General features: G+C 35.2%; 1 protein-coding gene across 1 annotated transcript in view; it reads left to right on the top strand.

The window, feature by feature from the left end:
• The window catches only part of ADAMTS19 (ADAM metallopeptidase with thrombospondin type 1 motif 19), a 316,590-nt gene that overhangs the window by 238,421 nt on the left and 61,214 nt on the right, over nt 1–16,955 (top strand). The window contains exons 15-16 of the mRNA XM_036241047.1: nt 3,521–3,641; nt 9,556–9,636. Coding sequence (XP_036096940.1) covers nt 3,521–3,641; nt 9,556–9,636 — 202 coding nt within the window. The remainder of the gene's footprint in view (nt 1–3,520; nt 3,642–9,555; nt 9,637–16,955) is intronic.

The raw sequence follows: 16,955 nt of genomic DNA, 5'->3' as shown, positions 1-16,955 counted from the left end.
GATACTTGTCTTTGACTGGCTTATTTCGCTTAGCATAATGCTCTCAAGGTCCCTCCATGATGTCTCAAAGGGTAAAAGGGGTTTCTTTTTTTACAGCTGTATAGTATTCCATTGTGTAAATGTACCATAGCTTTCTTATCCAGTCATCTACTGCTGGACACTTGGGCTGTTTCCAGATCTTAGCCAAGAGACATATGAAAAATGCTTAATGTCCCTAATCATCAGAGAGATGCAAATTAAAATGACTGTGAGGGCCTGGCTAATGTGTCTTAGTGGATTGAGCATTGTCCCATGGACTGAGAGGTCTTGGTTTGATTCCTGGTCAGGGCACATGCCTGGTTGTGGACTCGATCCCCAGTGCGGGGGTGTGCAGGAGGCAGCTGATCAATGTTTCTCACATTGATGTTCTATCTCTCTCTCCCTTCCTCTTTCCCCCCAAAAAAAGTCAGTAAAATATATTTAAAAAACAAAACAAAATGACTATGAGGTATAATCTCACACCTGCCAGAATGTCTGCTATCAACAAAGCATCAAACAACAAGTGCTAGCACACTGCTGGTGGGAATGCAGACTGGTGCAGCCACTATGGAAAACAGTGTGGTGTTTCCTCAAAAAATTAGAAATGGAATTGCCATTTGACCCAGTGATCCCACTGCTAAGAATATATCCTAAGAAGCCTGAAACATCAATCAGAAAGAATATATACACCCCTATATTCATAAAAGTGTACTTTCCCCACTACCACACATACACAGTCATACATCAAAATTTGAAAACAATTACGAGCTGTAGATGGATCAGTCTATAGTTCTATGTAGGTCTATGGACTTCTGAGTAAAAACTTGAAAACACCATGAAACTTAAATGCTTCAGCAGCTCTAAGATTCTATACTTTTCCAGCATGCTATAACATTTAAAGCACAGAATCATGTACTAACATTGACATATGAAAATGTTTTTAAATTGAATATTAATTTCCTCTATTCTTTAACAGAATACAGCAGTAACATGAAATGCAGCTTTTTCATTTGTCTGTAAAAATAAGTCATTGCAGATATTTACTTCTACATATTTTGTTCTCAGAACTGTATGTTGTGCATTTAAAGTGTTTAACTTAATTGTGTCATTGCATGTAAATCTATCAGATTAATGTATGTCTGAAATTGTTATTTTTCAAAAAAAATTTCCAACTGTATAGGCCACATGCAATAGCCTAAATTACTATGCTTCTCATTTACCAATATTGTGTAAGCCAGTCTTTTACAGGGTTCCTAGCTAGACATTAAAATTACAGCAACAACAAAAAATTATGCATAAGTGAATCTGATGATTATAATTAAATTAAAGTTCTATGAAATGGATTTTGACTTCTCACAGCATTTGAATACTACAAGATTCTGGCTTTTTAACTAAAATGCTTCATTCAGTCTTTCAGTATAATTAAAAACATGCACCCCCCACCCCTGAAAACCTTTTGTGGGATTTGGCTTGAATGTTTTGTTTTATCACAAAATGCATAGCACCAAAGCTGAACGCAGAATTCTAAACTTGATAAGTGGACTAAGAAAGGCAATTGAAAATAGACAGCTTTCTCCTGGTGACATTTCCATCATGGCAAAGGGTAGAGACAGTTCTCCTCTCTGTTATCTCCTTATCTGCCCATTTCCAGCCAGTGGGACTCAGGTACCTGCCACCAGTTCAGCAGCATTGCCTTTTCAAAGTCATTCATCCTCAACGCTTGGTGTTGTGTTAGCACATTTTGATAAGCATGGATACTTGAGAATACCGATTACAAAATATGAAATTCTGATTCTTATTTTAAAAATATACATGATTATCGAGCCGTGGCATATATCTATCCCTGACTTTTATTTTAGGTTTACAGACATGTAATATCCCAGTTACAAGGGTTAGAAAAAGGAGAAAATACTATGTACTAATTTATTCAATTTTTTTTAAAGTAATGATGACTTTTTTTTTTTTAATGATGACTTTTAAAAAAAATATGTTTTTCATTGTTTTTTTTAGAGAGAGATGAAGAATGAGAAAGAGAGAGAGAAACATCAATCGGCTGCCCCCTATACACCCTGACTGGGAATCCAACCAGAACCTCTCAGTCCATGGGATGACTCTAAATCCTCTAAACCACACCGGCTGGACTAATTTGTTCAAATTTTAAAACTACTATTCATTGGGTTTATTGTATTTGCCAAGGAACAAGCTGAGTGCTAGGGATAGAGCAATAAAGGTGCTTTTGTTGTTTCAGAATCACTCTAGACTCTAAATTTTTTTCATTTGTACATGAAAGAGAGATTCATTTCCTTGCCCCGCCCCAGGACTCCAAGGTCTTTTCATGGCTCCTGCTTCGTGAATTTTTCCCATACCTTTGTTGTATTTTGAGAATTTCCTGTGGTGGGCACCTCTTTCATCTGCAGACATTCCCTTTATTCCTCCTTGAAGAAGCTTTGACTTGCTGATTAGAGTTCTAGGCTAATGCATTGCATTGTCTACCTCTTGACACAAGGGATGGATGCTATATTATTCAGGTTTCATGTGATTTTTGCTTGCAGGATATTTATCCTGCAGCTGCATTTTATCATCTGCCTGCTTCCCTCATTGCACCAATACCAGCACCAACTACAGCAAAAGACCCTGTTTTTGTTTCTGTTTTATTAATATTTTAAAAACCCTCTAAAATAATTGTAACCTGTAAGTAGATGTATCACCAGTTTCTCTTGCAACTCCTATTTAGGAATAATTGTGTGATCCTACTATTTATTTCTGGCTTATTGATAATGATAAATTCCGCCCTTTGAGTATGCTCAGCTTTGCAAAATATGATTATATTTTCTGCACATCATTGGGAGACCAACATTATTCACTAGAAAAGAGTCAGTGATTTGATCTGAGAAGACCTGTATTAACACCATTTTTCTGGGAGCATATAACAGTGAATTCCCCCACTGTTTATATTATGACAGCCATGATTGGGAGCAGTTCTTACTCACATTTGTGTGCTGGGTGCCAAAGAAGACAGAGACAGAAGTTTATTCATGAACTGCAATGAAAATAAACATTTATGTTTGGCTTTCAAAATTGATATTTAATATTCAGCATTTGCTTTGCAACCACCTTAGAAGTGAAGCCGTCCGTATTATGAAGTGTATCTGTTCTATGTTAAGTAGAATGAATTAGGTTAATTGTATTATATTTAATAGAATGTCACTACCTTTTGGATTTATGTAAATTGCATTTGTCTCAATATTATTTTAGCAAATTACTTTAGGATATCATTTCATTTTAATAAAAAAATATTCTCGTCACTATTCTGCTATTTGATCACTTTATAAGTAATATTTGACATGACCTTACTGTATTAGCACCAGAGAATATGACATTTTAACTAGTTTGTCAATTAAATATGTCTAGTTTGTAGAGACTAGGTTTGTCCTAAATTAGAGGTAAAAAAAGAAAAAGAAAAAAACTCACTTTGTGACGTACTGCCATTCTTTTGTTACAGAAAGTTGGCTGTGATGGTTTCTTAGGGTCTCTTGCAAGGGAAGATCATTGTGGTGTCTGCAATGGCAATGGAAAATCATGCAAAATCATTAAAGGAGATTTTAATCACACCAGAGGAGCAGGTAATTATATTCTTATGTTTTCAAAATTAATAATTTGAACAATCTTCAGGGATAGAGATTACATTGAACTTGACTTAGAAATCACAGTTCTGAATCTATTGAAGATTTTGTAATGGGTATTGGATGGTTTTTCACGATGACATACAATACATGTGATATGAGCCAAAAATTCTAACAAGCCTATTTCCCAATAATGAGAATATGAAGTCATCTGTTGTGCATTTAATAAATTGGAACAGCAAGGGAATAATCTAATTTGCATTGGCAAATGTTATCAGGTTTCTACAGACCTTATTCTCCAATGAGAAGCATGATATCTCATAGAGAATAATGATTTGTAATAGCCTGAAGCAACTTTTTAGAGTATTAGTCTTCAGGTTTTCCATTGTCTATTTTTTATTAATGTTTTTACTAAATTTGAAGGGAATAAAGTTTTGGAAACAGAGTCTGTAGGCATGTAGCATGGTAGAGACAAGGATAAGGGGAGTGGGAAAGATATGGGAACGATGTTCCAGATATATTAATAGTGGGAAGTCATCCTCTATTCTTTTGTTTCCTCATCTATAAATACTAATACTCAGGGGATACAAGGAGGAAATGAATATGGTTGGTCTATATAGTTTGAGTTTTAAAGTGATCCATAACAATAAGTAATATAATTCATACTGAAATATAATAACCCACAAATATAATGACCCACGAAAAACATCAAATGCTTTATACTCAGGTCCTCAAGCTTACTGGGAGGGAGCAAACATTTCTATGTTTACATTAGTGTCTCATCTGGACATCTATCTATTGAACTGTCTTATTTGTGATTATATTTTCATCATCTTTAGTATGCATATGTTGCATATATCAGCTTTTTCCTATTTTAAATTCCTTTCTTGGTCAAATACCAAAAAACCTGAGACTAAAATATATATTAGTTTTAATATAAAAACAAGCCATTTGTATTTGAATAATCAAGAAAACTGAATTCATTCAAATGAAAGAACCCTTCAGAAAAGAATATTAGACACAGCCCTCTAAAGTCAGATATAAGCATTTGTTTGGCCCCAACAGAATAAAAGCTAAGTGAGCTTAAGATTTTGAAGCCTAACAATAACCAAGGCCCAGGGTAAATTACAGATCAAGATCTCACTCTCTGAAGCTGTGAAACAGCATGACAGGTCCTATGAGTCAAAATCTGCCATAACTCATTGAGAAAAGTCATATGGAGCTGTAACAGGCTCCCAGACTTTTAACTAAGAAGTGCGATTATAATACGCTTTGCAGCCTGATTGTGATGGAGAAGTATTTATACTGCAGAAGGTCAAGTTAAGTCTGAAACACTAGAGATTTAAAGATACTAGAATTTTTGAAGAATAGTCTTTCATAGTTATTTACCATGCGTGGAAGCAGTTCACTGAAGAACTGTGATGCACATTCAACGCTGATACCTTTAACTGTAATAACACTTGATTTCTCCACCAAACCTAGAAAAGAGAAATACGATTTAACAAATCAGTAAAGTTCATCATTCTGACTGCAGTTATGTGAGTACATTTTTTCAGATTCCTACATTAAGAGTTGTTTGTTTTTATTGCACTTTAATTTTCACTTTTGTTCATCTTTTTGTTTGTTGTAGGTAAGTTATGTTAGTGGCATCTGTTACTTGGAAAATGTCTGAGATTCCTAAGATACTGGAATCATCAAAGACTAATAATATTACTTTTTTCCTTAAACTCAATGATAGTTTCACACTGCTCACAAGAAAGAGAAGAGAATTCTTAACTTGGACCATAAAAATGATCCTGTGTGATGTTGTCTCTATCAGTCTCTCTAACATCATTTCTTAAGGTCCCTTTCATTCTCTCAACTACAGCCAGATTTCTTTTAGGTTCTCTAGTCGACCTTGTTCCCTCCAGCACCTTGCATTCAAAAATATGGTTCTGTTGGCTTCCTCTTAGCATTGCCTGGTTAATTCCTAGCCATCTCTTAGATAGCTGTTCAAGTGTCACTTACTCAATGAGGTGTTCCCTGAACAACTTCCACCTCCTGTCACTAACAACAGTCTAGTGATGTTTACCATATTTGTATCCATATAGTATTGCTCCAATCACATTTGAATTATACGTTCATTAGTCTCGACTTCCACACTAGACTTTAAGATCAGTGAGAAAAATAGCATGGCTATTTTTGTTCAGTCCTCTATTCTTGATGACAAGAATAGTGTGTGATTATTTAATATTTGTTAATTTAATTAGCAATAAAACATTATTACATTATTAAGGACTTTAAAAAACAAAAGTCTGCATGAGTCTTTAATTATATCATGGGCTTCGTCTACTTGTGAATTTAGGAATGCTGTATTCATTTCTCTTGAGACAATTTGATCCTTATGGTTTATGGACTTCCTAGAATTTCTTGAAGGAATTGCAGCCTTCTTTGGTCCAGTTGGCCATGCACACTGTGTATGTTGTATGAGTAACACATGTGCAGACACATGTGGGTGTTTCGGTCCCTGTGCTCTATTTAGAGTTTGCTTAGTCATTTTTATTGGAGCTAGAAAATAAACTTAAGAGGAGGTTTTTGTTTTTTTTCTTGTACATTTATCATGTCTTTCGTTATAACTTGCCTATCCAGGAGATAATTATTTTAAAGGTAAATTGTGTATTTGGTCAGTTGTGGAACTATATAGTTATCAATATACACTAAGGAGAAAATAGGCATAAAATGTTCTTAGTATAAGAGCTAATGATAGCGATTCTGTAAGGGACACAGCCCTTAGACTTTGTATATTTTCCATGGGAGTAGGAGAGTCACAGTGTCATATATTCTATTTTATAAAATGGTAGCAGTGGGTCATAGCTGGAAGCACATAGTGGAATAGACGGATCTGAGTTAAAAGCTTGGATCAGCTAATTACTGACTGACAATGCTGTCTTGAAAAAGGGATGTTTTTCTGCCTACATCTATTATGTGAGAAATGTAACATCTACTTTGGATGTTATTATGATTAAATGTAATAATTAATGTAAATTATCTGTAATAGTGACTAGCACACAGTATTGCTCAAAATATGACATTTTTCATTGTTGCTTAATCATCCATCTTAAAATTTCGATAGCAATAATTTTCATGCTAATTAACTATGAAGAAACAGGATGGGATTTTCCTATGTTCAAAGCAGACTGATATGAGTTCCTGCTGCCCCAAAAGAGCCAGATCTCCTCCTTCTCAGGAATATTCCTTTTCTATATTCTTTCCTGATTTATTTTTAATCTGTTAAAAACTATGACTATTGCCCTGGCTGGGTAGCTCAGTTGGTTAGAACATTGTCCCGATATGCCAAGGTTATGGGTTTGATCCCTGATCCCCAGTCAGAACACATACAAGAATCAACCAAGGGATGCATAAATAAGTGGAATAACAAAGGATAAATGATATCTCTCTCTCTCTCTCTCTCTCTCTCTCTCTATATATATATATATATATATATATATAAATCAGTAAATTAAAATTAAAACAAAGAGCTTTTCGATTAAAAAAAATAAACAAACCAGCCCTGGCTGAGTGGTTCAGTCAGTTGGAGAGTCGTCCCATGCACCAAAGGGTTGTGGGTTTGATTCCTAGTCGGGGCACATACCTGGGTTGTTGATTTGATCCCTAGATGGGGCACATTCAGGAGGTGACTGATTGATGTTTCTATCTCTCTCTCTTCTTCTCTCTCTAAAATCAATAAAAATATATCCTCAGGTGAGGATTATAAAAAACAACTGTGACTGTCACCATGGTGGAGTTCTTGACTTCTCTTTTGATTTTCTCCACTTACTTTCATAGTTTAAAAGACTGCCTCTGCAGAGATGCCTCCCAAAGGTGCCTCGATATTCTGACCTTTCTCCAGAGTTCCAGATGGTCAGAGTTCTTCCTGGATATTTTCAGTAGTGCGTTACACCATTTTGTTAAGTACAAATTCCAAAGCTGAGTTTATCAGTTTGTTACTACAACTTTACTTCTACGTTCCTGGAAGCAATGACCCCATTCTCACAGAAGTTATACTAAAGCATCGAGTTCATTGTTTATTTTCTCACTTTCTATTGGTTCTCAAGTGTAGAGTTTTTTTCCTTTGCAGTGCCTCCCGAAAGTACTACCTTGGCCTTTACCATTCTTGGATTTTTACGTTAGACTCCTGACACTGTTATCTGCAATGACATTGCTGGGTATCCTGCATCCTGCTGTCAGATAAAGCCTCTCTAACCAGTATCTGATTACCAGGTTCCTTGCTATAGAATGTTCAGTAGCTGCACATTGATAAATTCAGTGCCCTGGGAAAACGTTAAAATTCTCTTTAATAGAGCTATCTTCTTCTTTCAGAATTATTTTATTTATATACTACTAAGAATACCACTTGCTCCTTTACTTTTGTTTATATACTGTGAAATCTTCCTTTTTCTCTATATATCCAATATCCTATCTGTTCTACATCTAATTCTTTGTGAAGCTTTCTTCGACTATAAAAATTGTTCTCTCCTCGGAATTACAGTGATTCCAGCTGATGTCAGTGTTTCTCAAACATGAGTAATGTATATAACCATTTACAAGGGGAAAATAAAAAATAAATCTCACTTCTGTGAGTTAAAAATAGCAGCAAACTTTTCGAGTGTTGATGTGAGAAGGGAGACAGTTTAAACAATATGGTTTGTATTCTTCAGCAGGGAGTTAACCATATGATTTTGTGTATGATCTTTTATACATAATTTTTAAAGTTTTTTTTTAACTCATATAAAGCATTTCTGCCTTGTCTTTCCAATTAAATTGAGTGTAGAGATCTTCTTACCTTACTTCTTTGTACAAATAGGCAGTAAGCATTTGTTTCTATTTTCTTTGCTGCCTATTTGTTCGTGTAACATAATAATAGTGCTTGTGTGGTTTGGTCTTACTAAAAATGGGTAAATTGAATAACCAATATTCGCTAATGGAAGTTATGATTCTAAAAGCATAATTCCAGCCACTGCCACCAGGTGGGGTATATGCCACCTTTTGGTGTACACCAAATAATTGAAACAACTTCAGGAATTTGAATAATTAATCAACAGCAAACAACTCTGAGATTAACGATTGTACCATTTTAAAAGTAGCTCTGAAATTAGACTTCTATCAGATATATGGAGCTACACAAATATATAAGAAAAATAGTAAATATTATTTCAATATAAGTTTAAAGCTAAAAAAGAAGTGTCTATACTATTCTGCACTAAATAAAGTCTTGATATTTACTTTTTCTGCACATTCTTTCTATCCCACATTATCTTATCTTATTTTACTTAAAGCTTTATATTCCTAAAATTATGCTGAAAAACTTTTCCTGAGAAACAACTAATTGTGTTTTGCTTCTAACTGTTGGACACCTTCCTTAGTGACACTAGATTACTTGGTGTGGCCTTATACCTACTTGTCTAGATCCCTAGTTTCAAAACCCTTTGTTAGTCTCCTCAGGGAGAGGTTGGTCTCTCCTGTCCTTGCTTAGGGTCCTGATGCCTTGCCAGTGCATTTCCTTCTTTCCCACATTTTCTACCTTAAATGAAGTCCTTGAGTAGAATCTGAGGCTATTGGCTTTGTTCCAGCTGTGTTTGTAGCCTGGCTGTCCCTTTGTGCTTTTTCTCTTCTCATAATTCATCAGATATCTGTCCGTGAGCTTTGACATAAAATGAATTGTCTCTTTGCCCTTGACAGTGCTGCGGATTTAACATATTTCCAAGAAATGGCTCCACTTGAAATTATGACAGCATTTGTATCTAAGAAATTTTCCCCCATAGGTATTGAAATATCAAAGCAAAAACCAAAGGCAAAAGAAAAAAGGGCAAGTCAACTAAGAAAAGAGATCTCCTAAGAACTCGAGATTTATTTCATGATTTATTGACTCTTACAGGTTATGTGGAAGTGCTAGTGATACCTACTGGAGCAAGAAGAATCAAAGTCGTGGAGGAAAAGCCGGCACACAGCTATTTAGGTAACCTGTGTTACAGACACGGAGCCAATCCAAGTAGAAGCCCAGCTCTCTGCCCTGAGAGTCCAATGATGACAAGGATATCAATCTGTTTCTAGTTATATGTGTGAATTTCCCAGGAAGCACCTTTTGTCATATCAAGTAGAAATTTCTTTCCAGGGACTTCCCAGGAGCAAAAGCAATCTGGTTGTCTTGTGTGCTTTGGAGGGGTATAAATTGCTTCCACATGTTAGTCCATGTTAAAAAAAAAACACAAAAAACATTCATTGCATGATTTGAATATGTTTTATTTCTTTTTTTTTTTTTTTTATCCTCACCCGAGGACATTTTTCCACTTTTTGTTCAGGTAGAGTGGGAGGGAGAGAGGAACAGAGAGAGAGAGAGAAACATCGATGTGAAAGGAACACATCGAGTGGCTGCCACCCGCACAACCGACCAGGGCCGGGGATAAACTGCAACCGAGGTACGCGCCCTTAGCGGGAACCGAACCCGGGTCTCTCAGGACCGCAGGCCGACGCTCCAACCGCTGAGCCAAACCAGCCAGGGCTGTTTTATTTCTTGTGTATGCATTGTAGAAAACATATTTCGTAAATATATTTATTCTATATATACATGCATACACATGCATATACACATTTATATGTATTGCATATGTAAATGTATTTTGCCTGTGTATATGTATAATGATTACTTTAGAATTAGGAAATCTTATGGGATTCTTAAAAAAAATTCTACATACTAAAAAGACTTAATCTTTTAGTGGGAAATAATGCTCTTTCTTTCCTCACCTATGTAGAGAGTATTTAAAATTTTTAATTATTGCTCGGGGAAAGAATTATATCAGCTATTTTAAGTAGGCCAGTTAATGACTTTAAAATATATGAAAGAAAATAGTAAATTGTCAAAATACATATTTTTTATTTTCAAATTTTAAACTAAGTCATATGAAATGATTTTTACAATCATAGTATCACAAGTAGAGGGATCTAATGTGATTAAGTCTCACAAAAAACATAATATTCTCCCCCAAATTTAAACATTATATTTATAATATCTTTAAAGAAAGCCTTTATGTCTCTTTTTCCTCTTAAAAAAATAGTGTTCTCATTATACTTTCTCAAATAAAAAATAATATTCCAATAGGGAAATACTTTATACATGATAAAAAACCCAAAATTATGTGATTGTTTGTACTGTGCAATATTGAAAATGTTCTACACTCAGATTGAATTATTATTTGTATTAGGGTTTGCTTTCTAGGAGTAGGAAGATCTGAGGAAAGAGAACAGTAAAATAAATCTTTTGTCATGTGACACATTCATTAGGTTGTTATTACTAATATTTACATTTTATGTTTTTACCTTTTATAGTTTTAAAATGCACTTTGAGTGCAAGTCAATCATCTCAAATGTCCAAATGCAGATTAAAGCTCTAATACCCAGTTTTTGGAGACACTGTGAAAACTCTAGACAGTTTTAAAGTACTCATTCAAAAGCAGACATTTGGCTATTGCACTGGGAATATGTGTGTGTGTTTTCCCAAGTTGGAAAGGAATATAGCTGTCTTAAATGGGCTATCTCAAATTCTGCAAAACTCTACATTGTACTGTGATTTTTAAGAATCCCCAAAATGTGGCTAAATACACAAACCAGTTTAACAAATGGAAAGTCTCTGTGCTCTCTCTAATTCCTTACTTCCCAGGTTCTTCAACTAATCAAGTCTTGTTTCTGTCTCCTCTCTACATTAACAACCTTGGTCAAGATCAGCAAATGCCCTCCATATTGACAATCCAATAGTCACCTAATATTTGACCAATAAACAGCATTAAAAACTGTTGAGCTTTTCTCACTTCATTAAATACTTTCTTCTTTTGGCTTCTAAGACCTGAGGCTCCCTCCCTCATGGGATGTCCCTTGCTGTTTTCTTGTGCAAGATTCTCAACACTTTTCAAATGTTTCTATACTGTGAGCCAGGACCATGCTCTCTTTCCTGCTACATTGTCTCCCTAGGGAATCCCACCTAGCTCCATTGCTTTCCATGTTCATTTGATATAATTATCAGAGGTCTCCTATGCACTTCAGAATTAAGCACCTCAGAAATTAAAGTTTAAATAAACATTTGTATTTCCATCCTGTGCCAAAACCTCTTTCTCTTTTGGTTTTCCCCACTGTAGTAAATGTCACCCTACTAGTGTTTTATGACTTCTGTAACAATTACCACAAACTTAAAGGTTTCAAAAAGCAAATGTATTTTCTCGAAGGTCTGGAAGGTAATTAGTTTCAATGGACCAAAATTCACAGTGGCTGCAAAGCCATGCTCTCTCTGGAGACTAGGGGAATATCGGAATATCGGTTCCTTGCTCCTTCTAGCTTCTGGTAATTATCAGCATTCTTTTGCTTGTAACCACATCATTCCAATATCCGCCTTTCTAGTGTCAATGCCTTCTATTCTTTTTCTGTGTTTAAACCTCTCTCTTCCTATCTCTTTTAAGAATACATGTTGATTACATTTCAGGCCCTCTTGGATAATGTCAGATAATCTCTCTATCTCATGATCCTTAACCTAATCATATCTGTAAAGTTTTTTTTTTTTTGTTTTGTTTTTGTTTTTTTTTTTTGCCATATAAGGTAGTATTCAAGGTTCAAGGGATTCAGACATGGACTTATCCCCTCACTAACACTTTTTTTTTTTTTTTAATTTTGGTAAAATACTTATAAAATTTACCATCTTAAATATGTTAAATATACAGTTCACTGATACTGAGTACATTCACTTTGTTGTGTAACAACCACTACCATCCATCTCCAGAAGTCTTTTTTGTCTTGCAAAACTGAAACTCTATACCCATTAAATAACATCCCATTCCCCCCTCCCATCCCCTGCTAACCACCATTATGCTTTCTATCTCTATGAGGTTTATCACTCTATACACCTCATATATGTGGAATCATACAGTAAGTGTCCTTTTGTGACTGATTTATATCACTTAGAGGGCTGTAGTATGTGTCAGAATTCCTTTAATTTTTAAGGCTGAATAATACTTCATTGTTTGTATATATCACATTTTGCTTATTCATCTCTTCATCCGTGCATACATAGGCTGCTTCTATATTTTTAGCTGTTGTGAATAATGCTGCTGCGAACATGGATATACAACAGCTTTCTTCAAGACCCTGCTTTTCATTCTCTTGAACATATACCCAGAAGTAGAATTTACTGAGACATATGGTATTCTATTTTTAATTGTTTTGAGAAACTATCACACACCATTTTTCATTCCCAACAACTGAGTGTATGGGTTCCAGTTTCTCTATATCCTCACCAGCTCTTGTTGTTTTCTGTTTATTTTAATAGTGGGTGTGAGGTGATATCTCAATGTGGTTTTGATTTGCATTTCTCTAATAATTACAGATGTTGAGCATCTTTTTCTGTGGTTGTTGGCCATTTGCATATATTCTTTGGGAAAAGAATATTTAGTTTATATTAGTCCTTTTCCCATTTTTTAAAATTTGTTGATTTTTTAAATTGACTTAAAGAGAGAGAGACATCAATTTGTTATTTATGCATTCATTGGTTGATTCTTGTATATGTCCTGACTGAGGCTCAAACCCACAACCTTGGTGTATGGGACAGTGCTCTGAACAACTGAGCTACATGGCCAGGGCCCCTTTTCCCATTTTTGAATTAGGTTATTAGTTTTTTGTTGATGAGTTTTCGGACTTCTCTATATGTTCTGGATATTAATCCCTTATCAGTTATATGATTTACAAGTATTTTCTCCCATTCTGTGGATTTTTATTCTGTTAATAGCATCTTTTGGTTTATAAAAGCTTATGTATATTCAATTATTTTTAATTTTTATGAAGTTTAATTCATCTCCTTTTATCACCTGTGCCTTTGGTGCCATAGCCAAGAAATCACTGCCAAATTTAGTGTTGTGAAGCTTTTTACTTATGTTTTCTTCTAAGAGTTTATAGTTTTAGGTCTTTAGGTCTTTGATCCATTTTTGAGTTAATTTTTGTATATGGTGTTAGTTAAAGTCCTACTTCATTGTTCTGTATGTAGTTACTCAGTTTTCCCAGCACCGCTGGTTGAAAGACTGTCCTTTCTCCACTGAATAATCTTGGCACCCTTGTCAGAATCATTTGGCTATGGTTTATTTCTGGGATCTGCATTCTATTCCATTGGTCTATATAATTGTTTTTATGCCAGTAGCACACTGTTTTGATTAGTGTAGCTTTCTAGTAAGTTTTGAAATCAGGAATGAAAGTCTCCAGCTTTGTCCTTCTTTTTCAAGATTGTTTTGACTATTTAGTTACTTGAGATTCCATATGCATTTGAGGATAGTTTTTTGCTTTTGTTTTGTTTTTTAATTTCTACAACAACAACAACAAAAGGCCATTGGGGTTTTTATAAGGATTGTATTGAATTTATAAGTTACTTTTGGATAATATTAACATCTTAACAATATCAAGTCTTCCAATCCATGAACCTGGAATGTGTTTCCATTTATGTCTTCTTTAATTTCTTTCAACAATGTTTTTTAGTTTTCATTGTATAAGTCTTTTCACTTCCTTGGTTAAGTTAATTCCCAAGTATTCTTTTTCTTTTTGATGCAAATTGTATTGTTTTCTTAATTTCATTTTCTGATTGTTCATTGTCAGTGTATAGAAATGCAACTGCTTTGTCTGTGTTTATACCTTGCTATTTTGCTGAATTCATTTATTCTGACAGTTTTTAAAATAAATTCTTTAGGGTTTTCTACATATAAGATTATATCATTTGTGAACAAAAATAATTTTACTTGTTCCTTTCTGAGTTAGATGCTTTTTGAGTTCCTGAATTTGGTTTTCTAGTATTTTGTTGAGGATTTTTACATCAATGTTCATTAGGGAAATTGGTCCGTAGTTTTGTTTTTGTTTGTTTTGTTGTTGTAGTGTTTTTGTCTGGCTTTGGTATCAGGAAAATACTGGTCTCATAGAATGTGTCCCAAAGTCTTCCTTCACTTCAGTTCTTTGGAAAATTTGAGGATTGGTGTTAGTTCTTTTTTTTTTTTTTAATCCTCACCTGAGGACATTTTTCCAGTTTTGTTCAGATAGAGTGGGAAGGAGAGAGAGGAAGAGAGGGAGAGAAATATTGAAGTGAAACGGACACATCGAGTGGCTGCCTCCGCATGCACGACCCAACCAGGGCCAGGGACAAACTGCAACCGAGGTACATGCCTTAGTGGGAACCATACCCAGGTCTCTCTGGACCACAGGCCAATGCTTTAACCGCTGAGGCAAACTGGCCCGGGCTGGTGTTATTTCTTTAAATGTTTGGTAGAATTTATCAATGAAGCCATAAAGTCCAAGGCTTTTCTTGGTTGGGATATTTTGATAGGGATTAAGTCTGCTTAATAGTTATTAGGTGTGTTTAGGATTTCTCTTTCTTTGTGATTCAGTTTTGGTAGGTTTTACGTTTATAGGAATTGGTTCATTTCATATCCAATTTGTTAGCGTTTGGTTGTTCATAGTATTTTTTTAGTCCTCTTTATGTCTGTAACATTAGTTGTAATGTTCTCACTTTGTTTTGATTTTTTAGTTGTCTCTTTTTTTTCTTTTTTTCTTAGTCCATCAAGCTTTAAAGGTTTGTCAGTTTTGTTGATCTTTTCAAGGAACCAACTTCTGGTTTTGTTGATTTTCTTAGTTATTTTTCTATTCTTTATCTCACTTATCCCTCTCTAATGTATTATTTTCATCCTTCTGGTAGCCTTTCCTAGTTCATTAAGTTGTAAAGTTAGGTTGTTAATTTGAGATATTTCTTTCTTTCTTTTCTTTGTTTTTTTTTTATTATACATGCCTGTAGCTATTGATTTCCTTCAGTAGCACTGCTTTCACGGTGGCCCATCGGTTTCATGATGTTGTGTTTTCATTTCCGTTTCTCTCAGTTTCCCTGTGATTTCTTCTTTGGTCCATTGGTTGTTTATGTTGTTTCGTTTTCCACAAGTTTGTGAATTTTCCAGTTTTCCTTCTGTTGTTGATTTCTAGCTTCATCCCACTATGGTCAGAGAAGATACTTTGTATGCTATCTATCTTTTAGGACATGAATATCTTTGGGGAGGGGCATTATTATCCTGCTGCAGCCACTAGTTTCTATCCAGTAGTCTATAGTGAAGCTAGGAGTTCCCCCTTGATCTCTCTTCACCACTTGACCACATCAGCAAGCCCTGTCAGTTACTCAAATCGATCATTTTCTTTCCATGCCCACCCTGACCCCTAACCAGGCCACTCCCTGTGGCATCATTCTGTTTTGTTTCCTAAGGACTGTCACTTACCACTATCTGAATTTTCTTATTTGTTCACATGTATGCTTTTTTTTAATCCTCACCTAAGGATATTTTTCCATTTATCTTCAGATAGAGTGTGAGGGAGAGAGGAACATTGACGTGACAGAGACACATTAACTTGTTGTCTCCCGCATAACCCTGAACAGGGCCGGGAGCGAACCACAACTAAGGTATGTGTCCTTGACTGGAATCGAACCCATGACTCATTGGTCTGCAGGCTGACACTCTAACCACAGCCAAACCAGCCAGGGCCACATGCATGCTTTTTATATTGTCTATCTCCATTGTTAATTCTAGAAGGCAGGGATCATTTTACTCAGAGCTATCTGTAGTAACTGAAACAGAGTCTGGCACACAGGATGTAACAAAGACTTTCTGAGTAAATTTTAATTAAGGAAAGATGGTTCATATTTGTATAGTGATTAGTATGAGCCAGTGCATTAAATATACTCATTAAATAAATCCTCACAATACTCTATAGAATGTGTACCACTAATTTCCCAATTTTTAGAATCAGATAATAAAGGAACAGAGTTTAAGTTTCTTTTCCAAGGTCACGTATCTAAAATACTATGATCCCGGACTTAAACCCAAGCAGCGCAGCCATAGTAGCTGGTTCCTGCTCTCTCCTTTTCACTTTTTCTTCTGTTATCATTACCCTCCATGCAACACTTGTGATTTTATTTTTTTTTAAGAATTTTTAAAAAATCTTTATTGTTGAATGTATTACAGATGTTCCTCATTTTTCCCCTATTGACCCCCCCTCCTCACTCCCATCCCCCTCCCACCTTTTCCCACACTATTGTCTGTGTCCATTGGTTATGCATATAAGTTCTTTGGTTTATTTCTTCCCACCCCCAACCCCTTTCCCTTTGAGGTTTGTCAGTCTAGCAATGAATTTGTACTTCTTACTCCCTTCACCTTTTTCACCCATTCCCCCAACCTCCCTCCCATCTGGCAACCAACAAAATGTTCTCTATATCTATGAGAATGT

This window comes from Molossus molossus, unplaced genomic scaffold (assembly GCF_014108415.1).
Source record: "Molossus molossus isolate mMolMol1 unplaced genomic scaffold, mMolMol1.p scaffold_m16_p_4, whole genome shotgun sequence".
In the NCBI taxonomy this organism is placed as follows: domain Eukaryota; kingdom Metazoa; phylum Chordata; class Mammalia; order Chiroptera; family Molossidae; genus Molossus; species Molossus molossus.
The sequence above is the reverse complement of the archived record's forward strand: the minus strand, read 5'-3'. Positions and strand labels throughout refer to the sequence as shown.